Genomic DNA, 25110 nt, shown 5'->3' with positions numbered 1-25110 from the left:
CAAAAATAGACTGGTTTATGAATGAAGAGAGTAAAATGTTTAAAACCTCTGGTTTTATTTCCTTCACCTGCTTCACAAAGGCTCCAGTTTAAAGTTCTGCTAAACAACTCTGCACTTGTTGAATGTGACTGGCAAATTGGGTAAAATGATGAGGACTATTGTTTTTTTTGTTGTTGTTTTTTTTTTTGTTTTTTTTTAAAGATTTAACAATAACAAAATGATTGAGGCTCAATCTTTTCTTAAGGACTCTGAGGATGTGTTTTGTATTCCTGAGCTGAGTTTTGGGTCTCCTGCTTGTTGTTGAACACACTGAAAAGTGAAGAAAAGTTCAGCTTTTCTAAGCTGGGGGGCTGTCAACCAGTTAAATAGTCTGTTAAATCTGATATTGTGTCAGATTGTCAGCACAGCTGTGAGCTCCAGATGCGTCTGCCACTCGTTGTTCATGTGAATCCTGTTATTTTTAGAAGATTACTGCTTAAGGATTCTTGGTCAAATTCGAGCCTGAATATGTAAATGTGCACATCTTGCAGCACAGCTCACCTTACTCTCTTGTCCATGCTTCAATTGCGAACTGAAGACTCACAATTTCTCCTTGTTGAAGACATCTTAGCTTATTTTTTTAAAATATAATTATTAACAAAAAAAGGCTTTAAATCTGGTGATTTGTTAAATAGCTGTTGCTCCTTTTGTCCTTTAAAGTCATGAGAAAAGTTTTGTGACAACAAGAGCATGTTTTTCCTTCATTTTGCTGTGTTTTCTTTGTTAAAGTTATTGCCAAATGTGAATTGAACATTCTTTGATAAATTTTATGTGTAAATACAGCCAACAACTGACATTTGTGGTCATTTTGTCAAATGTATTAGTAAAATTAGTGGTTAGTCTTCAGTGTTTACCAGGTTACACTTAGTCACCTTTTATTAATAGAGAATTATGCAATTGGAATTTGGCTTCATTTTTGTTAAAACACAGTATGTAAGAAGTTGGAGTAGCAGAGAAATTATACTATATGATTCTCTTATAAATATTAAGAAGTAGTGCTGGGCTATATGACTATATATATTGTTTGGATGATAAAAAATGTCTATTGTTTCATATGAGGCTCGATCATTTACACCACGATAAGGTGCTTTACTGCAGTATTTTAAGGTGCTTTACTGCAGTATTTTACGTCAAGATGCGCTTTACGGCATGCAGGCTGCAATATATAAACAAACATGGAGAAAGACAGTAGCAGATGTGTTTCAGAGCAGTGTTAAAGATGGCCAGCCAACTTGGTAACTCATTTTACCACCTGCACAAGAATCAGGATAAAGAATACAGAATGAAGAATGGAGTCAATGAGCAAAAGCAGCATCAAGTGGTGGCTAAAGCGCTTAAAATAAACTCCAGACGCAAACAGTGCAACAGGCATTTACGGTGAAACGTCATACGGCCATAGTTCCTACAGATGGAAGCAGATCACTGCTGCCGTTGCCAAGCACATCTGACAAATAACTGATGACTGACACAAAATTACGCAAAACTTTTATATCCTTATGTATATTGTTATGGAGATATAAAATGAGCTATATCGGGATATGAAGTTTTGGTCATATCGCCCAGCCCTATTAAGAAGCATGTAGACATTGAGTGAAACCATTCTGTTCCTAAAGACAGAAATCTATATTTGTAACTGGATCTGCAAGCTGGGGGATGAGCTTGAAGCCTTTTTGGAAGTAAATAAATCCTCACAATAAGACAAATATTTTGAGGCTGAAGTATGAAATTGGATTATTTCTGATCCCGGTAACTTCAGGGTTAACACAGGGTTTTCCAAACTACAATACCAGTTCACAACTTACTAGGGTAACTCACCATGCTAACTTATGCTGAATGGCTAACCTGTTCTGGAGCAGGTTGTTTTTCTGGATTAGAGTTTAATGAGTATAAAAGTAGCACCTTCTGACCAGCCTGCTCTCTTTGCAAATGGCCGGCCTATTTTGTTAACATTGGTGTACGTATTATGAGCGGAGTGCTTAGGAGGGAAACAGTTTTTAGGGATAGTTTTTGGGGTGCTGACTGAGCCTCTAAAGCAGGGGTGGGCAACTTCTGTCCTCGAGGGCTGCAGTCTGTCAAGTGTTGAGAGTTTCCCTGCTGCAACGCACCTGACTCAGATGAGTGGGTAATAAGAGTTTTGACTTCAAGTTCTACACAGGCCTGCTGATTTAATCTGACAGGTATTAGGATGTGTTGCAGCAGGGAAACTCCTAACACCTGCAGGTTTGCTGCCCTCGGGAACCGGAGTTGCCCACTCCTGCTGTATAGAATGGAAAATACAAAGACACAGAGTGTCTGTGCTGTAATGCAGTAAACCCGAGTGATCGACATGCTGTATGTTTTACATTGTCTGATAAATTAATATGGTGCAATCTTCCAAACTTGCATGTTATCAGTCAACAGTTTTTTGGAAATTCCTTTCCTGGCTTTTGCTGTGGGACCAGTTTTACCTTTGGCCTGAATAAAGTGTTTGAATTCTTCATATTTTTGAAGAATAATCATGTGCTTTTCCATGGTCCAAGTATGCTGGAGGTTTTGTTTTTTTTTGTTTTTTTTGTTTTTGTTTTTGTTTTTTTTTTCTTTCTTTCCATGTTTGTGATTTATCAGACACTACAAAACTCCTCCACCCCCTTTTTTATGTAACCATGTACTGATGAAGATGGGGAAACCCCTGGGTTGCGTTATAGAGTTGATAACCGGCTTGTAGTACTGCTTATCAGGATTGGGGATGTCTGGATAAGTCAACCTGGATGACGAGAGATCCCGGATCTGTTAATTCCTCTATATACTACAGGCCTCGCCCCGGGGATCCACTGAACGTGGATGCATTGCGTTGTGGAAGTGCTGCGGAGCGAGTGGCTGAGCTTTCTGCCAGACACCTTATTTTACCAGCAGAGTTTCAGAGTGGAACATCTGTCGTGGTTCACATGAGGATTATGAAATTGTGCATCATTGCTGGTGTTGTCAAACTACTTAAAATGCTTCAAAAAACAGCTTTAAAGTGATCAATAAACCAGCAAATAAACAAGCAGGAACGGTTTGAACGCGTCTCACGTTCTGCTTTTAAATCAAAACAACAGGTTACAAAATGGCGCAGCTTTGCTACGCTGTCATATATTAAGTGAAACCGTCGCCTAACGTCTTGGTGTCGGTGTCGCCGGTAATGAAGAAATGTTGATGTTTCAGAGTAAAATCCATCCAAAGTGGACATGAAGTCTTTTACTGGCAAAATCCACCGGATCCACTTTGGTTTTCTTCAGCTGATTTCCTGTCTGAACGATTTGCTCAGCTCCAGACTGACAAGTTTTCAAAGCAGCAAGTGGCAAAAATAGATCTGTCGTTTATTTTAGAAAAGCGGAAAGTGGCGGCGCTTCAGAAACGTACAGCAATGCACCTGGTAAAACCAGTGCATTTTACTGGTGTTGCCGCGATCAGCTGCGAAGGCGCAGCTGCACCGCGACGCTTTCGCGTTCAATGGATCCCAGGGGTCAGGCTTTCAGTACCTACATACATACATGATAGTGACCATTAATTTGGCTGCCATTTGTGTGCACAGCCGTCCGGCAGCTGAATTACAAAATGTAAGGAAGTTGGTTTTCCTCCCTGACTGTAAATGTCACATTTCTCCCAAGTTGTGTGTAAGGTGACGAAGGGGGGCTCTGTTCATTATTCTTTGTGACTTTAAGGCTTTGCTGGCCAGCTGAGCAGTGGAGTACTTAATGGAGCATTGTTCTGAATAAAGACGAGACTATAGAGTCAACAATGCTCGGGTTTGTTGGGATGAAAACATGCTTTGTTTGTTTTGTTTTTTTGTTTTTTTACTGAGATTTTGCTTTGCCACCTGTTGAAACTGTAAGATTCTCTATTGGATTAATAATTAATAAAAGGTATTAAATATATTTATGTTTGGCTCAGAAAAGCTTTATCTCATGTAGGAATTAAAGGAAAGTATTTCTGAGAATGTGGCTGATGTGGCACATATAATGTGAATAATTGAGCAACTGCAACAGCTGATGTAGAATAATGAATAAAGATAAAATAAATCCAAAAATATGCTCAAGGATTTTTTTTTTTTTTTATAAATTCAAAGAAGCGTCGAGTCAGGGGATAGAAACTTCAAACTGCTACTGAGGCTGGCGAGGTTTATGAGATGAGGGGTTTTTGTGGAGTTTTTAAGTTCTCCTCAGTGGAGGATCTTTCAGCCTTTTCAGCTTTACTGTTTTTTCCTCACTTAATAATTAGATCTTTGCGCCTGAATAGCTATTTTATCAGGCATTTTCATGCTTGGGCATGTTGCAGTCTATGCTGCTTTAAGTGATTTGGCCATTTGATGGTCTTGTTTTACTGTTCGGCAGAGAGCGCAGTGACAGCTGCTGTCTCAGCTCCAAACCTCAGCAGGGAACAGGCAGCATCCCTCCAAAGCCAAACTGACACCACAGGCTCACGTCCAGTTCTGTGGCTTCCCTCCCTCGCACAGCAGCTGTTCATTCTGCTTGGATTGGTTGTCTTCTTTTATGGAAGACCAATGAAAATGAGAACAGCTTGATCACATGATCATAAGAGCGACGTACCTGCAGTTTAAGAGAGATGCTGTCTTGATAGTTATATTTTTAGCAATGTGGAGCTTTTTTGGGTGTGTTTTTGTAGCAGGAGAGGTGTGCAGACTTGGCTGCTGTAGAATGTGAAGGTTTCAGCCACATTTTAACATAAAAATGGGATTTTTTCTCAGTTAAGTTTGTCTTGTATAATGTAATTAGAAAAACAAGCCCACTTCCAGAGAAGTGGAAAGGTTGTGTAAAACATAAATAAAAACAGACTTCAGTGATTTACAAATCCTTTTTAACCTATATTTAATTGACTACACTATAGATACAAGATATTCAATGTTCAAAACTAATAAAACTTTAAAAAAAAATTTTTTTTTAAATTACCTATTTATGCTTGTAAATACTCACTAATAATTTTGAACTTGACACCTGCAGCATGTTTCAAAAATGCTGGAACAGGAGCAACAAAGGACTGTGAAAGCTGAGGAATGCTAGATAACACCTGATTGGAACTTTGCACAGGTTAACAGGTTAGTTGAAAACTGATGAGTCACTATTGGGTATAAAAGGAGCATTCCCAAAAGGCTCAGTCGTTCACAAGCAAGGATGGGTCGAGTTTCCCCACTTTGTGAATGACTGCGTTAGTAAATAATCCAACAGTTGAACATTTCTCAGTGTACAATGGCAAGAAACCGAAGAGTTTCAGCATTTACAGTCCATAATGTCAGTCAACGATCCAGAGAATCTAAAAAAATGTCTGCATGTAAGCACAAGGCCAGAAACTGTCATTAAATGCCCATTACCCTTAATTCTTCTTTAAACCGACATCCCTGCTTAAAGGATATTATTATAGGATATTGCTATAAACGCAATGTTGAAGAGCATCTGTGATGGTATGTGAGTATATTAGTGCCCATCGCATCGGTGACTTGCACATCTGTAAAGGAAACATCAAAGCTAGAGGGTACAAACAGGTTTTGGAGCAACATATGCTGCATCCGAGCAACGTGTTTGTCAGGGACATCCCTGCTTATTTCAGCAAGACAATGCAAAAAAAACACGTGGTATGTGTTACAGCAGCATGACTTTGTAGTAAAACCATGGGAAAGAATTCCACCTGCAAAGTTTCAGTACTTACTAAGTTTTTATTTACATTTCATACAATTCCCCAACTTTATTGGAATTATAACACCATGTGTCTTCAGACCTTTTTGCTTAATTTTCTTTCTTTCTTTCTTTTTTTTTTTTTATAAAGAATTTCTCCTGATCATTTTTTTTTCTTTAGACACTATTTAGATTAAAACAAACACGAATGCATTAAGTTATTATAATGTTCTAGTTATTAGTCATTCACATTAAGATTTCATAAAATTATTTATGTAAAATAATTATTGGGGCCACTAGAAAATTTCAAGAGCTAATAGCTACATGTTGATCAATTTTCAGGGTCGTAAGTGACAATCTTTTTGATACCTTACTAGGTTTTTTTAAATTCGTTTATTCTTTTACATTCCTCTTTCTGGAAAAAAAAGCCAAAAAAGCTGCAGACATTTCATTTACTGTAGATTCAACATCAAGCTAATAAAATCCAGGTTATCAAAATCTTTGACATGCACAGCGCAAACACTAAAGGCTTTAAATCAAAGCGCTGATCTTAGCAACAAGAGTTACACATAAACCATAATCTTAAACTTCTCCTTTGAAATAGAAAAATCCAATTTATTAAAGTTAAGAACAAGAATTATTAATCAGTGATTCTAGTTGATGGGTACTATGACCACGTGATGTGCAGCTATGCTAGCAGCTGTACAATAAAGATAAATCACCTGTGTTGTTTTGGTGGCAATGGTGTTTTTTTTCAAGACATTTGCAAACAAACATTTTTCTTTTTATTCATTAAATAAGATGCCTTGAATAGAAATCATTGGCTCTTTCTTGTTTTTACACAACTAGTTTTCAACTTTATAAATTAGTTTTTTAAGCTAGCATTAGCATGGATAAGTTTGTCTATAGAAATGGCCACTGTCCAACATCAGTGTTCAGGCTCCCAGCAACAATCTACCGCTTGCTTCCTAAGGTATAGCCGTATAACACAGACTGTCCTTCCAGCAGTAATGGATCTTCTCTGACACGTTTGTGACAAAAGGATTGCAGCTTGCAAAGAGAAGTAACAGTGGATCTCCATACAGATATCTGAGCTACAGTCTTGCTAACTCCTAGGCTTAGCCCAAAGGGACTTCTCTAATCTTTTTTGGCTCATGACGGTAGCTTTAAGGTTGATGCAGACAAGTAAAGAAAGCTTCACTTGAAACAGTAATTCTGCTGTGGGTCATGAAATACTGCATTGCAACCGATGCCACAGCTCGCTCACCACTCATCTAAGCAAAATAGTCATCATATACAAGCTATTACCAGCCTTTATTTTGTGATTTGCATCTACTCAATTCTATTCTACAGTCATGTAGCAGACGCTTTTATCCAAAGCGACTTGTCTCGGGCTGGTTTTAGCACGCTGCTACAGGATCTGCTCTCTTTTTCTGAGAACAGTAAGGAAGATGTTTCAGCTTCTGCTGCTTTTTACATGAGTAACATAAAGTCTCTTATGCCGGTTAGTTTTATACCAGCCTGACAGGATATTTAATATTAGTTGATGTGCATATGTATTAAGCGTGGGAAAATTGAATTGTAAAATCGAATATTGGGATTTTTTGCTTGATTTTAAAATCTTTTTTTTTTTTTTTTTCTTTTTTGAAATAAATAAAAATAATCCATTATAAAATTTGTCATTTTTATTCTTATTGATCTTTTTACTTGTCTTCTTGGGCATTATCACAGCAGAATGATTGTTTGGCTACTGTGTTTTTTTTTTTTTCCTAATTGAAATCAAGAAAAATGACTTTTTTTTGTTTAATATCTACAAAAATCAGCAATATAAAAGAATTGTGAGAATCACTATTTAATTTAAATCGGCACCCAAAAATCAAGATCGAATCGGGACAAATGCTTTGTTTACTAGTAGATGTAACCAGGCAGAAATTACCCACTTTCTGTATCTGTTCTACTTTATCCCCTGTCTTTTCATTTATCCACACATCTCTGCTGTCTTTCCTGTGTCAACACCCCTGCAGCCTCGTATCACGATGAAAATTTGGGCCTGCTGTGTGCTACATACGCCTTTAATGCCCCTGGTTCCCCTGCTGTCGTAGGTTTTTTTTTTTGTTTGTTTTGTATTCAGTCTGCAAATGGAAAAGCATATAATCCAAAGGGCAAAAGAAGGAACAAGAAGCAGAGAACAAAACATAACCACAAATAAAGCATTGGATCGACATGATTGATTGAACAGGGGAGATGTTTAGAGAAATGTTGGGGCTTAGTTGGCAGCACAACTTCCTGTCAGGAGTGGCCTTGAGCTGTACCACAGAATTAAACTGGGATTTGGGAAGCCTTCCGCTGCCTCCGGTATAAATGCATTCCAGAAATGAAATTTATTTGTCTAGGCTCTGTCCTTTATTTTAACATTGCATTGTCATTTATAAGATGGTTATCAACTTAAAACAAAGTCTTGTTTTAAAAAGGGAACAATATTCCCAACCAGATGGTAAAAAGGAAGTTGGATGCTTTTTAATATACTCTCGCCAGCCTCGTTATAAGTTACCCTTGCCAGTGTGACAGCAGGCAAACATGTGTGGATCCATGCTTTCATGTTGTTTGTATGGATTAGGTTTCTATGGTGTGTTTTGAGGCTCCTTGAGTGCTTTACAGTGGATCCATTATTTATTTACTCCACGTTTATATGTGCTGATGGTAAGCTACTTGTCTAGCCGCTGCAGACTGACTGAAACATGGCAGCCAGTCCATGACAGTGGCCACCTGATCACCACTGAACACTGAGTAAGCTATGCCCATTCGCTGTGGAGTATCACTGTGCACGATATGGAGAGGAGAGGACAAAATAACTTGACCTTCTTGGGAGGGCGGTTTGCCCTCGCAGTCTAATAGTAGGGAAAACACTGTGACATTTTCGTGCACATACCTGATTGTCTTTAAAACCCTGAACTAAACGCTTCTTTTTCTTTGCACAGTTAAATCCCCAAAGCTTAAAAGCTCATTTTTATCCTAAAGCCATTACTGCTTTATTTCATTACAACTGGAAGGCGATGCATTGTTTGGAGGACTTACTTTATATTGATTTTAAATCCATTAGAAAGGATGAAACAGTCTTTTTCTTCTTACCTTTTTTTTTTTATTACTAATGTGGATATAAACAATTTCACACGCTCATTAAGTTTAGTGCTTTTATCTTCCTGCTGCACTCAGTTAGTGGCTGATGGAAAACGGGGCTCATGCTCCCTGCATATGTTTTATTATTAAGAGACGTGCCCATTTTCTTTCTTTTTTATTTCCTGCAGGTGAGAAGTATCTTTCAGAGGACCTACGGGGAGGTAGTGACACTTTGTCCTCCAGGAGAAGAGGAAAAGAGGAGCTTCTTCTCTGACCTGCTGCTGGTTCAAGCAGCCAGACCTCCACCACGCCCCAGGAATACAGGTATTACCTCTGTTTATACCCATGCAGGATGAAACAATTATGACTCATCTCTGCTGACAGTCCTAGAGGGCAGTGTTGGCTTCTAGCTGCAAAATTAGGTCTCCATCTTTCCCACACTTTTTTTAAGCTACTGTAGAGGTACCTGAGCTGATGTTATCTGATTAAAATGCTGGGAAATCCTCCTGGTTGTGTGCCTGATATCAGAATTAATAATTTGACCTTAAGTTGAACCAAAGAAATGGAGAGGGAAGAAAGGAGGAAAATGAGAGATAATTAGGGTGGTGCACACACTAGTTTGACATTGCTGTGTGTGAAATTTGGAAATTCTGGACCCCTCCAGCTACCACCTAACACACGGTCTTTGCTCCCAGAGCTGTCTGTTTCAGTTCAGTATGAGAGAACTGCCAACCTGGACTTTCAAATGGAAATAATGCTGGCTGTTCATCTGCAGATTCATCATTGATGCAAGGCAGGGGTCCCCTGCTGTACTTGCTCTCTGCTCTACAGGGGCGCCAACTTTACTGAGACAGCAGTGCGACTTCCAGCAGAGAGGCCAGCTGAAAAGCATGGAGGGGAATTGCTATGAGAGGGCCCAGCTGCGATTAGCCATAATTAGTACCAGGATTGCTGCGAGTGAATGGAGCACCCTTAGGTGCTTTAGACTTTCCTAATGATGTCAGCAGATGCCTTGGGCGAGCGCTGGCATCTTGGGAGAGGAGCCGGCGATTTCTGCTCACCATTCTTTATCACGCTGCCACCGGCCAAAAGCTATTCCCTGCTGAATTTCGAGATCTGTTTGTGTTGTCTAGCTGCATGTTTTCATTCCTTCTGGTGAAATGTTCATAAAACCATGCTTTTTATTTTATTTCCCTTCCCCTGGGGTGTCGAGTGATTTTCATCCGCAGTTGTATTAAAGACCTGGTCTGAGATTGTCTAGTTTTAGCTCACAAACCAGAACACGAGCTGCAGCGTCAGTCTTTGCGTAGCTGGTTGTGAAGCTTTAACCCGAAGCTCGGCTCAGGCCGTTACGTCTCTTTCTAGTTCTTCAGGTTTTGTGTACAAATCTAAGCTAAACGGTAAAAGTTAGTTTCACCTTTCTTGACAGGGAGATGTGAGGAGGTGCTACCAGTGGCGGAGCCTCCAGGCCCCAGGGTCCTGTCGGCAGAGGAGCAACACCGCCTGGCTGAGCAGGAGGAAAACACATTACGGGAGCTCCGACTCTTTCTCAGGGACGTGACCAAGCGCCTGGCCACCGACAAACGTTTTAGCATCTTCAGCAAGCCGGTTGACATTGAGGAGGTAGAGTCAGTAACGCTTTAACTGAGCTCATTTCAGGCTGTTTATTAAAGTGAATTTTCTATTTGTGTGTCAGGTGTCAGACTACCTGGAGGTGATTCGGCAGCCCATGGACCTTTCCACTGTTATGACAAAGATTGACACCCACAAATATTTGACAGTCAAGGATTTCCTGGTGGACATTGACCTCATTTGCAGTAATGCTTTAGAATACAACCCTGACAAGGATCCTGGAGGTAAGGATCATGCTACCTGGCATGCACGCGACTGCAGATGCAAACAATGTAAACAATTCTTGAGACACAATGTTATGAAATGCACAATGCACGTCTACACGTCTAAACCTGTACATCAGTGCACATAAGCAAAGTCCAGCAGACACAGTAGCAAGCTTTACATAAGAAGAAAGATTTTTAAAAAAAAAAGGAAACTGCTACATATTTCCAAGGTATTCAGAGCTCACAGCCCAGAAGTTGTGACGTTTTCCTTTATTTTTCTTGTCCAGGAGGAAGTTTTGTTTGTAAAACTTAAATTAAGCTCTCCGTAACAAAAGTCAGGTTTTTTTTTTTTCCTGTTAAAGCTGCATGTGGAAGAAAATTCAGTGGCATAGCCTGCAGGTTGAACTGTAGTTTTCTTCACATGTGTGCACCATTTTTTGAGTGCAGAAACACACGTGCACACAAAGACTCCTTGCATCAGTTCAGACATACATTGCAGTTGAAACGCAGGAAAAAAAAAGGTTATTTTCTGTTAATAATGGATTGCTGTGGTTATAGCTGAAGGTTACCTGCATTCAGACCTTTCGGTTAATTCTTTCCTTCTACATTAAGCCTTTTCAGTTTTCTTTCAAGAAAGTAGCAGCCTGATGGTAATGGGAGGCAGTTCTTTGTCCAAATGAATAAATTATATCTGTCTTTGCAGGCAAGAGCCTGGGTCGTTTGTTAGAGTGCAGGGCCTACAAATGATACACTAAAGGGGAAAAATGCAATTAGGCAGTTTAATAAAGAAGACTAACGGAGACTGTTCGCTGCTTGGCCCAGGGAATATGGCCCAGACCCTTCGCAATTATGCTGCTGGGCAAGTTGGACTCCAGCTCTAAAAGTGCTGGGAAAAGCCTCATTATACCTCAGTGGTCTGTTCCTGCTTGTCCTTCACACTAACTTTATTTAAGGTCCTGTCATGTCGGTTTCTTATCGCTCCACATTAACAAAAAAATATCTCCACAATGCGGTTTAGTGTCGCAAACGCTATTTTGTGGCTTGAGGGAAGTGTTGATGAGTTCTTTACAACGCTGAAGCAGCAGTGCTGTTTTCACTGCTTTCTTGTCATGTAGGTGTGAATGTTAGGCACGGCCATTGACACCTCTTCCACTAACGGACATTTTTGCCCTTGAAATGCATGTGCATTTACACACACTTATACATGCTTTGTTTATAGGACAGGCACACACACACACTCACGCATGCACCCAAACTGCCTCCATTGCAATTAAGCTGCCATCCTCCAATTAGAGAGCAGAAGTTGGCAGATTGTGACCCCGCTGCCCTGCTATGCCTGAACTGTTCTCCTACTGCCGGCTGTAATGAGAAGCTGTTTACAGAGCCTGTGCTGTTAGCCTGCGCCTGCAGATCAGTCTTTATTTTCCCTCCATGGAAGCTGAAGTATCAGGTGGGGGAAAAAGAAGGATTTAATGAAAGCGTGGCACATTAACGGAGGAAGAAGCACGGGAGTTTTAAAGGTTTAAGGAATCTCAGATATAATGAGTGTGTTCATTTCATGAAAAATCTGTGTGCTTGTGTGTGTGAATATATTCTAAAATCAGTCCTTTTTTTATGACTTCTGCTTGCTAACATTTCTTCCTAAAACCATCTTTATCCTCTTCATGAATCTGTGAGAAAAGGTTGCAGCCCTCTTTCTCACATATACCACAGCAGTTTGCGCTTGCAATTGATTATTTGCCTTTACATGCATGATATGCTCTGATAGGACGAGGAGGCTGCATCCACAGTGGAAGACTAAGAAGTGAATATATAAAGTTTTATGGCAGAGATGCTGTTGGATGACTTCTAAAAGCTGCACAGAAAACTGCCCACGATGACGTTAACGCTCTGTCTCGCTGTCCTCTTCCTCCCCAGATAAGGTGATCAGGCACAGAGCGAGCAGTTTGAAGGACACAGCCCACGCTATATTTGCAGCTGAGCTAGACCCAGAGTTCGACCGCATGTGTGAAGAGATCAAGGAGGCACGCAGAAAGAGGGGTAAGAAAGAATCAAACATCTGGAAATGGCACTAAAGCACTTATTAAAACCCACATTTTCTAAGACTCGGTTCTTCATTAAGTAACCATTATTTTGTCTGCACTGCTTATACCACTGCAGGCATGTGTTTACTTATTGTTAAGTCTCAGCAGACCACCAAGAAATAGATTTCAATTAAACATATAAAACACTTTGATTATACTCAATCACTTGAAGTTGTCATGCCGACACTCGGCTTGCCTCTCTTCACAATTTGTGTTTTTTATCTACAAAATCTTTTTGCTCTATTATTTCAAAAGATAGAAACCCATTTTGAGGGTGGTCCAGTAATACATGATGGAGCAAGTGAGTTGTAGCGCAGCGTATGTGGCAGACACACAAGTGACGCCTGAGGCTCTAGTCTTTCAGACAGTACCTTCTGTGCTATCTTTCTGCCTGACGCTTTGTGTTGGTACGCTCAACAAACAAACAGCCTGCAGCACCTGGACGCAGGGTCAATCTAAATTAGGCTTATGCACATAGAAGCACCCATACAATGTAGTTAAATGATCCATTTAAGCTAAGTATTGACTTTTTATGTGACTTTTAAAATATTAAGCACAAAGACATGTAATTGTATGCAAATACTCTGGTTGCTTTATTGCCCACATGGGAATAGGTTAATTAACACTTTCTCTTATATTGAACCTGCAGTTTTCTCCTTTATTGCTGTAAAAAGTAAACAATAAACAACATTTTTTCTTTAGTCTCAACATGACTAAACTGATTTTTAAAAAAAAATGTAATCATGTATAACAGCATTTTAGTAACATTTTAAAGCCAAAACCCACAGAGAACTACCTATTGATGCTTTAAAGGGAAATTATGTAAGATTTCAAGGCGATTCTTTCCACCACCAGGTGGCAAACACCAGGTTGTGAGCAAAACCACAAAACTGCTACCTCCACAAACGACCACAGGTTGGCAGTAATGAGCAAAACTCACCCCTAACCCTCTTCCTTGCCAGCTCCAATGAGGGCAGGAATTGCTTGTGAGCTGTAGCTCAGAGCCGCTCTGCAATAAATGGGCTTATACTCCCCCTACTGGTGGAAAAAAAGTACTTTGTTTTTTTACTGGTCAGAAAACATTTAAGAAGGGTCTTTGTCATTAATTAAACTTGTAATTTAATAACGCATCAAATATGGACAGACTGGAACCTACATGTTTAAAAAATCTAATTATGATTGTAATTATTTTTTTAGTTAATTTATTTTGAAAATATTGAAAATCTTACATACCTTTAAAACGTAACCTAGCTTATTTGCAGAGAGTCTGTTGATGGGTATACAGACTGGGGATACAGGCCTAACCCCTACATGTAAAGCAGTGAACTTATCAAAGTGAAAGCAATTTTCACAAGTCACCCAGAACCTTTGATTTGCTCTTTTGGCAAACCAAAGCACGGGATGCTAAATGAATATTGCAGTAGTCGAAGTCAACTGCCCGAGAGGAGGAATACAGCTGTGTAAATATTTAATCTTCCAGTCAAGGTCTTGACACAAAACTATCAATGAGCTCAGCACAGTTTGACATCCAGCTGCAGCAGTGTTCAGAAGTCGCAGTGCATCTGGGCGGGAGGACTTTTATTCCTGTGACCAGATGAGACAGAACTGTGACGAATTCGGCTAAAACATCACTTCATGTCAGAGAGGAGATGTTTCATCTCCTGGGGCTTGAACATCTCTATGCTCTGCTTGTGGTTTTTGTTGTCGCTGCGCTCAGACTCATTAAAGAATACAAATACAAGCAATGAAATTTATGGTGTTAAGATTAACTCTGTGCTGAGTGACAAAGTTTCACTACGACAAGCCTTTGGTCACATTCTCATCATCATCTGCTGAAGTACCCTGCTTACGTTTTGGCTTCATCTAGGTGGCCGTACTTTTCAGAAGTATTTCTCATATTTAAACGCAAACAAAGCACACGAAGTGTTGTTTGTTGACGACTTCTCCTCCGTGTATGCCGCAGACTTCCAGATACCAGCTCAGCTGACAGCAGCTCCGAGTGCGTCGCCGACTCGAAAGCAGCCCAGCGCTGGAGAAGAGCAGGCCAGGAGTGGCAGTCACAGCGAAGCTGCTGACAAACCAAACCCCATGAGTGAGTATTGTGTCTTTTTATCTGCATATACCACCTCACTCCAAGGTATTGATGCAGGCAACCCAAAAAAACCAGATGGAAAGCTCAATCTGACTAACATAATCAAAGCTTTCTGTCGGATTCACCTTTTTTTTTTTTTTTTTTTCCGGTTTCTGACATGCGAGCAAGCACCTGTTATGTTACAGCAGTGAACCAGATGTGTCTGCTGCCACACACACACACACACACACACACACACACACACACACACACACACACACACACACACACACACACACACACACACACACACACACACACACACACTCCGGCTCACACAAAGCAGCCTCATCAGAAAGCCTTAACCATGAAGAACATGACCATACCGCAGAGCAATTACACGGCCACCTGTGGTAAATGGCAGGTGCCTAAGGGTGAAGGGAGGGCCAGGGGTGGGCGGTGGTGAGGGGGGTGACTAATGAGACTGTTACCTAAACTAATCAAAGCAAAGCACACTTGTCCATGTTATCTAAAAGGGGGAAATGAAAGAAAGCCCTATAGCTTTCAGTTTAACAAAAGAAGATAACATGAGCTGGAGGATGATGCAAAAAAAGATTCCAAACTTGTTCTTTGTCACTAAAAACTCAAGCATTTCCTTTCTAATCCTTACTATATGACCAAGATATGGTACTTACTGGAGGAAACAAAATAAGGTCTCTGTGTAGTACAACAGATGAGCACTAGATGGCACTTGTCTCCCATGAGAGCGCCTCTAATGGAGCTCCTGCTGGGTAGGTAAACCATTTATTTTTCAAGGGGAGGTGATGCTCTGCTGGAGAGAGGAGGGCCTCTGTTGGCCACTGTAAGGAGCGAAGCCCTGCACAGTTTGTTCTGTCCTGCTGGGAAAGGTTAAACACTAAAGTGCAGAAAGAATTTGGAGATGTAAATGTATTTGATTTTAGATAATTAAAACTTAAAGACTGCATTTGAGCAAATACATCAGTACATATCACATTAAATCCAGAGTAAAGTTTTACTCTGTTGGTTCATCATCATCAATCCCCCCCCCCCCCTTTTTTTTTTTTTTTTGTTTTTTTTTTTTGTTTTTTGTTTTTTTTTGTTTTACTATATTAAATGATGATTTATCTGAGCAATAAACATAATCTACCAAACCTGCTAATTTATCTAATGAAATCAGTGGAATTGTTTAATAAGCCAGAGTATTCACTGTTTGATGATGTAACACAAAAGAAAAGAAGTGAATGGGTTATTTGTCAGCACAGACCATATTTTGTTTCAGGGTGGCACCCAGTGGTCGCATTGGCCTTCAGATGCTACTTTCAGCTGAAGTCTTTATCTGTTTAGCCAAATGTTACAGATGCGGACCACCAGTTTAGAAGCTCTTGGGGAGGCTTGTTATCAGCCTCCACCAGAGGTGTAATTAATTAGGGCAACTCAGGTGATTAATTTGTGACACTGCCAGCTAGTTCTCACTTGGAGTGCCACAGCAAGGCATCTATTAGGCTGATTGATCAGAGTCAGTTATGTCTTGAGATACGAGTCAAACCTAGAACAGAAGCGCTGTGGATGTTGTGCGGGGTGGAGCTGTCGGTCTTTATCCCAGTGCTGAAGAAGAAACGGTGAGATATGCAGCTGGGGTCATGCCGGGGTCGACGGCGTTCACTTTTTCCTCCAGTGGAAGGTCAGGACACTTGAAGGTTGAAGTTATCCTCCATCGTTACCTGCAGGTGGGAGCCTATCTACAGCTGTATTGGTACCTGCAGCTCTGTGGGGCTTTTATCTAGGCCACCTTTTTCTCCCCCCTCGCTCTCTATGCCTCTTCTCCGTTTGCCTGGAGCTGGGAGTTGCCTGTGACATTCAGATATCACCGAGTGGTGGCAGGAATGGGATGCAGTATCTGCAACCGCGGAGAAGATTGCATGGAGGGCTTTTTGGGGACTGTGGATATTTATGAGTCAGGTGTTAAAAGCAGCAGCAGTGGCGGAGAAGCCCAACTGTTGGGATGTAGATGGCCGGTGCTGCTGCCTCCAGGTCGCTCCAGGTTAGGAAGATGGCAGAGCTTGCTGCAGTTAATGGTGTGTATGTATGTGTGTGTGTGTGTGGGGGGGGGGGGGGGGGTTCCATTAGCCTGTGTACATGCTCCGTCATGGTTTCCCAGCCCATCTTTTTTCATCCTCCACCACTTCTACCAGTCCTCCCAGGAGGAACCAAAGAACCCAAGACCATTAGCATGGGCCACCGGCTTGGGTTCACTTGTAGTGCATCACCACGAGGATCTGGTTCATGTGGAGTGTCTTCCTTTCATTCATAATTAAGCCCTCTCAGTTTTCTCAGTCACTAAGCTGAATCAGTTAGCTCCCGACTGTCTTCAACCCTCTGATGCTTCAAATGACCAAACTAAATGTTGTTTTTTGTTTTTTATAGAATACAATCTTGCCGCCCCCATTCAATATTAGATGATCTCCTCATTGCTTATTTTTCCCAACCACCCCCACGCCTGTATGTTTTTTTTTTTTTTTAAACATGGCTCACCAGTGTTTCTCTGATGCCACTGAAAAATTTAGTGGCATTTTTTTTCTTTTCTATTTTTGGAAGGAGGAAAAAATAAAACATAATACAGAGACTGCATAGTGTGTCCTCCATATCACTCAATAGCATGCCCAAGGCAAAAGCCACCAGGCTGCATTTATGTAGATGGAACACTGCTGTGTCTCGCCTCTCCCCCCGCCTCGTATCTCACATCACAGCAAACAGACAGCTCCTCTCCCCATTTCTGATGTCAATCCATCACAGGACCTTGATGGGATATCTGAAGTCATAATAAACACTCTTTTTTTTTTTTTTTTTGACCTCAGGCTAAAGTTGTTACTGCATATAAGTGAGGCCTGGGTTTCTGCTCGGGACAAAAGGACAACAGGCACAGCATGTGATGCGCACAAGAAAATGGGTTAATGGGAGGAAACTTTTTTTATGTGACTGAAAGAGAGCCAATGAAAATGGTTGAGTTTAAACGGACACCAGACATTCTGCCCTAAACCGAAGGCAGACATATTACATTGATTTCTCTAATTTGATTTCCGTAATGTTTCACTTTTAATCACCGGCAGCAGTAATAGACCTGCTGTTGTATCCTAATGGTGTCTGGGTTTGACAGAAATTTTGTTAAATGGCATGTGGACATGAAATGAAACAGTTTGCATCAGTCGATGGAGATTTTTCTTATGCAAATGATCCAGACTTGGCTTGGCTCTTCGTTTCTTCTTTTTTTCTCTCCATGTCACCTTGTCCCTTTGTTCAGATCTCTTCCTCTTGCAGTGCTCGCCTTGGTTTCTTTATGGATTTTGGCTGTGTTTTGTCTCTTTTAATCCCAGACTCATTAAATGGTGAGCTCAGAGCTCGTCCGTGCCATCAGGATTTTCAGTCCGTCTTGTTACTAAGAACCTTTGTAACTCTGATCAGTTTTTATCTTAAACCCCTCTGAACAGCATCTATCTGAGATCAGAGTTGATGAATCATCTTAGTCTACAGATACAATATTTCCTCATCTTCTTAGGGGGACAAAATTAGAAAAGACTAGTGAGTAAAGCAGAAAAGTAAGCATCTTTCCTGAGGCTGACAAAGTGATTAGTTGCAAGAAATAGACACTGTTCCTTCTCAAGCTACTTCCCGACTCTTTGGGAAAAGCAGTAGTGAGCCGAACACTCTCTCACCCTGTGGCACTCACTAATAAAATCCATGCAAAGCCCTGAGCATAAGCTGCCATTTTGTGGGCACAGATGCTTCTTGGATCATTGTGGCACCAAGCGTGAAATGAATGTAAAATCATCTGTGATGCTTCCATCTATTGTTTTGGGGGTGCATTTGAGTTGACATCAGTGTTAACGACCGAAGTATTTCACTCTTTTCTGCCACGAGCTTAAGTGATCACAATTTACGAGGTTATTTGATGATCCTCTTCACAGGGTTTTAACGTCTGTTTTTTTATTTTTATTTTTATTTTTTTAACTTTTTATTTCTGTGCAACACATACAGCTATTTGGCTTATTGTAAACAGCTTGCTTGTCTCCATCTGAGAGGAATGAGCCTGGAGAGTTGGAGCAGAATGATTGAGCTTTGCTGCTTAAAGGCTGTGTGCATGCCCAGTGACTCCAAGCTGTGCTGCCTTAGGGTGATAGAAAGGTGATGGGAAAGGAGGGAGAGATCGTGCAGGAAGGAGGCGCTTGAATGCTGGACAGAGTGTGTGTTTTTATGACTGACTAAGCTCAATTATGATGAACGGTTATTGCCTTTTTTTTGACGCAGGATTCGGTGTTAGATGAGGGGATCGGTGTTAGATGAGGGGAAGGAAGAGCGAACATGGTAGAAATCCGCTATCTCTTTTTCTAATGTCAAAGTATTGTAATAAACATATAGACAGTGACATTTCAGCTGATGGATTGCTTGATCAGACAGTTGGACTTCAAATAAAACGTGTTGTTTTTTTTCCCAAGGAATATCCTTCCATCATCCAGAGGCCTCTGTGGGTAATTGGCAGGTTTGGATTTTCACAAAGACATTCCTCCATTCCAATTAATGTGGATCTGGAAACTGCGTTTTCTGTGTTTTTTATTTTTAAAAAAAAAAAAAAAAAAAAAAAAAGCTTCCTTTTTGCTCTGTCTTTCTCCAGCTCTATAGAGTAGCCATTCCAGCCTTTAGTCTGGACTAAAAATGAAGAAATTATATAGGACCTCCTGGGGTTTTAATCTCATTGTTTGAGAGTTTTTTTTTTTTTTTTTTTTTTTTACCATAGTGCAGTCGATTAGTCAATTTCAGTAAACATCAGAAAATAATAAATGCCACGCAGCCTAATGGGGTGCTTTCCCTTCTCTGCCTCATTCTGATAAGTTGTAATTGACTGGAACAATTGCACAGACATGATGCATTAGTGCTTGATTAGTTGGAATGACTTATGGATTTGTTTGTGAGACCCAAATTGTCTTTTGGACTTTGTGCTCTGTTTATCCAAAGTGACATTGCGTCTATTTTTCCACTAAGATAGTCACCTTCTGCACTAAAGTTTTTATTTGAAACAAAGACATGATTATTACCTTGCCTTTTTTTTTTTTGTTTTGTTTTTTAAACACGTGCTTAAGAAATGTAATAGTTTTGGTCCCCATGTATCAATAGTTATAAGGACACATCTTGTTTTGCAGGATGACATTACCTACCTATCTGCTCACATGTCATGGAACTCTTTAGGAAATGAGTCCCATCGGACTATATTAAAAACTGGTATCTATGCAGGCAAGATTTTTAATTACATCAAATTACTGTTACTGTCGCACTTCAGTTCAGGTTAATGGCCACATTGCCATTAGAGCCGGAGAGAAAATGTCATTTTCTCAACAAAGCTGCCCTTTTCCTACTAAGTACTCGTTAAGACATGTCGTAAAGAGTCGAGTGCATTTGTGCAACTTCTCAGCTCTCTTCTGCCCAAGTCAGGCCTGTCAAGTTGTGCTTATTTATCACATTTATCATATGTTTTATGGCTATTTATTTGTAACATTTGGATTAATAATGTTCATGCAAAAGATTTTATTTCCAGCTTTCATTTGTTTCAGTCTGCTGTTGTGGACACTTTGTTGTAAACTGCGGTGCTTAGACCTTTTAAAGCAGGGGTGTCAAACCGCAGTCCTGGAGGGCTGGTATCCTGCAGGTTTTTGTTGTCTCTGTGCTCCAACACACACCTGACCGACACTCAAACAGGTTGACAAGAAGCTGCTGGATCCATTGATTTGAATCAGCTGTGTTAGTGGAGGGAAACGACAAAAACTTGCCGAATTCCGGCCCTCGAGGACTGGATTCTGACACCCCTGTTTTAAAGGGATGCCAGTTTGGCCAATCTGATGCCATCAAACCTGATTGTAAGTTAAACTGGTTGCTTATAGGCCTGATTGGTGCATCTCTAACTCTACCTTTAATTTTCTTTTTTTTCAGTTTCTGATCTTTTAGATCAGAAACTGATCTAGATATGACCAAAATCTCATATCCCGATAAAGCTAATTTTATATCCCCATAACGACATACAGAACACAATAAAATTATGTGTGTCATTCTGTGTCAGTCATCAGTTATGTGTCAGATGTGCTTGGCAACGGCAGCAGTGATCTCCTTCCATCTGCTGGAACTATGGCCGTATGACGTTTCACTGGTAAATGCCTGTTGCAGCGTTCACATCTGGAGTTTATTATGAGCGCTTTCGCCACCACTTGACGCTGCTTTTGCGGCTTTTGCTCGTTGACTCTCTGACTTCTTTGTCCTGATTTTTTCTTTTTTGCACAGATGAGTTAGTTGTGTCAGAGTCTGTTGTTGGGACCGTGAGCTAGTCTGTTGTCTGTTCCACGTTGGTCTTTTTATATCCAAACTGCATCCACGCCACAAAAATTTCCCCTCTTTAAGGAAGAAGCTCATCGGTTTTGGGTTGGCTGGTCATCTTTTAGTGAATTACACTGCTCTGAAACACGTCTGCTACCGTCTTTCTCCATGATTGTTCATATATTGCAGCTTGCTAGCGCATCTTGATGTAAAATACTGCAGTAAAACACATAATCATGGCGTAAACGATGGAGCCTCATAAGAAACGATAGACATTTTCTATCATCCAGCGGATATACATGGTCATATCGCCCAACCCTACCCTGTCTTACAGAGTTGAAATGCCTTCTTTTTGTTCGCATATATGACTTATCTGACACATTTTTACAAAAACAAATGTTAATAGTTTTAAGTGAGTTGTTGTCTTTGTTTTGGAAGAATTGTTGATTCAGCCAAACCACAAACTCACAATCAATAGCAGTCTCCAAGCACATCCCAATCCAATGCCAGCCTCACTACAGGGCAGTTTGAGTCAAGGTTGTCCTTTGTTTACACATTCTCTCACTAAATTCCTGTTCGTGAAGGTTACCATGCAGCCAAATCTCTATCTTCTTCTGTTTTTCTTTCTTTCTTTTTTTTAAGGAGAATCAAAATGTCAGCCGTTACAGTTAATTAAACTGTTAAGGAAAATCTGCTGCAGAGTCAATTGTATTTCTATGCCGTGACTTTCAACATCTCCCCAGTAATGACAGTTTGTAAAGTATGTTAGTCATTTTCAGTCTAATTCTCAGTTCGGAGAAAGTTAGAAATACGATCAGATGACTTTGTAAAGGACAGAGTGAAACTTGGCCACATAAAGACGCAGATGCTTGTGTAGCATTTCCTCTGAGGAGACGATCGCCACGACTCAGACTGTTTGAACTCGTTAAAGGTCAATAAATCTTAAAAGCGAAGGCTGATCCATAAAGGTGCCCATGTGAAGCAAAGAATCTCTGTGCAAACGTAGTTTAATTCAACATCCTTTTCTGCCGAGTCCCATTATCATACAGCTGTGACGACCTGAATCCCTTAACAGACTCTTAGGGTATCTAATTGGTATCTAATCTGATCAGTTTAGCATGTGTAAGGGCTCCAACAAAAGACATCACCGATCATTGGCAGTGAATGTAATATGCTTCCTCATATTAGCCTTTGTGAGACGGTCAAGCAAATATAAGCAGGCAGAATGATGGTATTTTACTCAGCAGTTATGTAACCAATAAAATCTCATAAAGGGGCTGTGGGTTATGGTTATTTTATTTTAGTTAATAGAGCTCTGCTAAGAGAGAGTTCAGGCTACGATGGGTTGAGCATGTACACAGGAGAAATAGTGAGTATATCTATAGAAGGATGCTGAGGTTGGAACCACGAGGCTACAGGCTTAGAAGTGATTTATTGATGTCGTGAAAGTGGACATGAAGTTAGTTGGTGTAAGAGAGGATGGGGTTCGATAGAGGCATGTGTTTTGCTGTTGCATCACTTAAAGGGTCATATTTCACCTGCAAGTTGACTTTTTTTTCATGCACGTTCCCATACTTCCCTCTATCCACTAGGCGTGTTATTTCTTAAATAATGAGCCAGCTGCTGCAGATGTTTTACCTCCCAACTCCCGCTTTGCAACATGTGCTGCGGCACGGTTCCTCTTGGAGGAGGCAACAGATATTTTCCCCCCTCGAAATCTGCAACGTCCTGCTGTGGATCTGCATGTGTCCATAACCTGACATCTTCAACAGTTCTTCGAGCCGCTGGTGCATTGGGCCATATCGGTCCTCTGTGAAGAGAGCACCACAGGCCCCGTCATCCCACTGGCTATTTACTGAGCAGCTGAGAAGAGGGTGGGGGAAGAAGATAAATGCTCTGACTGAATTATGTCCTCAGCTCCTCTTTGTCATGGCTGTGCGTTCTCTCACTCTCTTTGCAGCAGTATTTGTGGTAGTTTCATGATGGGATGAGGTTTGACGGCGCAAACCTTCCACTGTGCCAGGCGACCTGTTGTTTGTGTTGTTTACCAGTGGTACTTAAAATCCTCTTTTTCTGCTATCTGTAATATTATACAAGGTTTATTACTCTTTATAAAGCAGAGCCATGAACTATTGTTTGCGTATGTTCCTAAGCACGTCTTGGAAAGACGTGCTTATGAGTCTGCAGTGTGCATGAGCATGATTTAGTTTACTAATATTGTGACTAAATGGAGTCAGTATTTTGCAGTTGGGAGGAAATTTGGTCCTGCTGGCAGCACAATGGAGTCTTACTGTCACTGTGATGTTGCTAGGCAACCACTGTGGACCCAAAGCCACTAGCTGAGCTGCAGAATATTTCCTACATACAACTCATACTGGAAAGAAGTTTGCACCCATGTGTTGTGTTTAGATTAGAGAGTACAAAAGACTTTACTGAACTTTCAAGGTTCTGGCTTACAGAATTTATTTTCTTGGAGGCCAGTCATACAAACATTATACCTATTTTATGCTAAGCTAAATGAACTCCTTTGTTAGCTGTGTTATGTGAATTGGAAAGAAAATGTTTTTCTATTTTGAAAGAAACAAAAAGACAAACAGGTTAATTCTTCAAAATGTTTAAACTTTGTTCAAACCAATCATTGCAGTCTGGCTTTGTTGGACTTGAAATGAGAAAAAGACTAGAGGAGAGAAGATGGGGAAGATAGTAATGCTGCAATAGAGGAAAGTGACTTAATTTCCAGAAGCAAGGATGGGATCATTTATTGATCTGGACATTTCATCAAGGCTCAGCGCAAAGTGGCACATCAGGTGACAAACTGTGCCTTCCTTTCATGACTGAAAGACTCGGAGACCCCGAGGCCCTGTGTCACAGTTGCAGCCTTTTCGGCTCTCTTTGTGCTCTGCAGTGTTCCACGTCTTATTGCTCCTCGCTCAATCTTGAGGCACGTTTTCTTACTATTTAGTTGGTGCAACCAAGCAGCAGCTTCTAATGTATTTGCTTTTGGAGTGCCATTGGAGGAAAAACACCAGTGTGCTTGATCACACAAACATGTACACACATTTAAATATGTAGTAGTTAAAACCTAAGTGTTTGGTGCAGATCCTTTCAGTCTGAAAGGCTGATTTAGTACTGTTCCAGCAAAGCAAGCTGAATCAGATCTGTGCTGCTCTTGCCATGTGTGCAGACATGAAAGTCCCTGGTGGATTTTGCTCACCTGCTGCCACAAACACACACGACATAATATAAAAATCACACAGTTAATCCTTTTTGGCTGCATAGACGTGGATATAAATTGGACTTCCTTATTCAGATGAAAGCTATGAGAAGGAGATGGTGGTTTGGTTGCTTTTAAATTGATGTTCGTGCTAAACTTTTACCACTTGACTGCCCAAAGGCCATTTGAGGTTCAGATGATTCTGACGCCAGCCAGATGTAGTCTTCATTTTCCTTTCATCTATGCTCAGAATTATTAATGTAGAGTAGTATTGCTGGCTCAACATAGCCAAGGCATTTATTTATTTTTTTTTTCTTTTTAAACATGGTCATCATTTACATCATATAAATCTTTAAAAGGTTGCCTCTCTTGAACCCTGTTTTTACTATTTCCGTACGTGGTTCTGTTTCATGTTATGTGTACCTTCCTCAAGACCAGGGTTTAATAATTTAGTTTAAGTTTTCAGGGAGCAGCGAATTGGAATTTGTTCAGCTGTCATGGCAGGGGATACACAGCCTTTGTATTGTGTTAATTATGGTTCAGTTCAGTGATTTAGAAATAGCTGAAATCCCCAATGGGGGGGTGTACAGTTGGGGAAAATACAGTTCTCAAGAAGAAGCTCTTGTTGCTTATGCTTTGAACAGATGGAGCAAATTAGTGTTAAAATTTAGATTCGTAACAGCAAATACACTTAAAGACTAAGGCAGAATCTGTTTTTGTTTTA

General features: G+C 40.5%; 1 protein-coding gene across 1 annotated transcript in view; it reads left to right on the top strand.

Moving 5' to 3' along the window:
* Positions 1-25110, top strand: part of atad2b (ATPase family AAA domain containing 2B) — a 69014-nt gene that overhangs the window by 14953 nt on the left and 28951 nt on the right. The window contains exons 20-24 of the mRNA XM_079255468.1: positions 8993-9128; positions 10234-10427; positions 10501-10660; positions 12560-12682; positions 14690-14818. Coding sequence (XP_079111594.1) covers positions 8993-9128; positions 10234-10427; positions 10501-10660; positions 12560-12682; positions 14690-14818 — 742 coding nt within the window. The remainder of the gene's footprint in view (positions 1-8992; positions 9129-10233; positions 10428-10500; positions 10661-12559; positions 12683-14689; positions 14819-25110) is intronic.

Source organism: Telmatherina bonti (genome assembly GCF_933228915.1).
Source record: "Telmatherina bonti genome assembly, chromosome: 16".
NCBI classification, from domain to species: Eukaryota; Metazoa; Chordata; class Actinopteri; order Atheriniformes; family Telmatherinidae; genus Telmatherina; species Telmatherina bonti.
The sequence above is the reverse complement of the archived record's forward strand: the minus strand, read 5'-3'. Positions and strand labels throughout refer to the sequence as shown.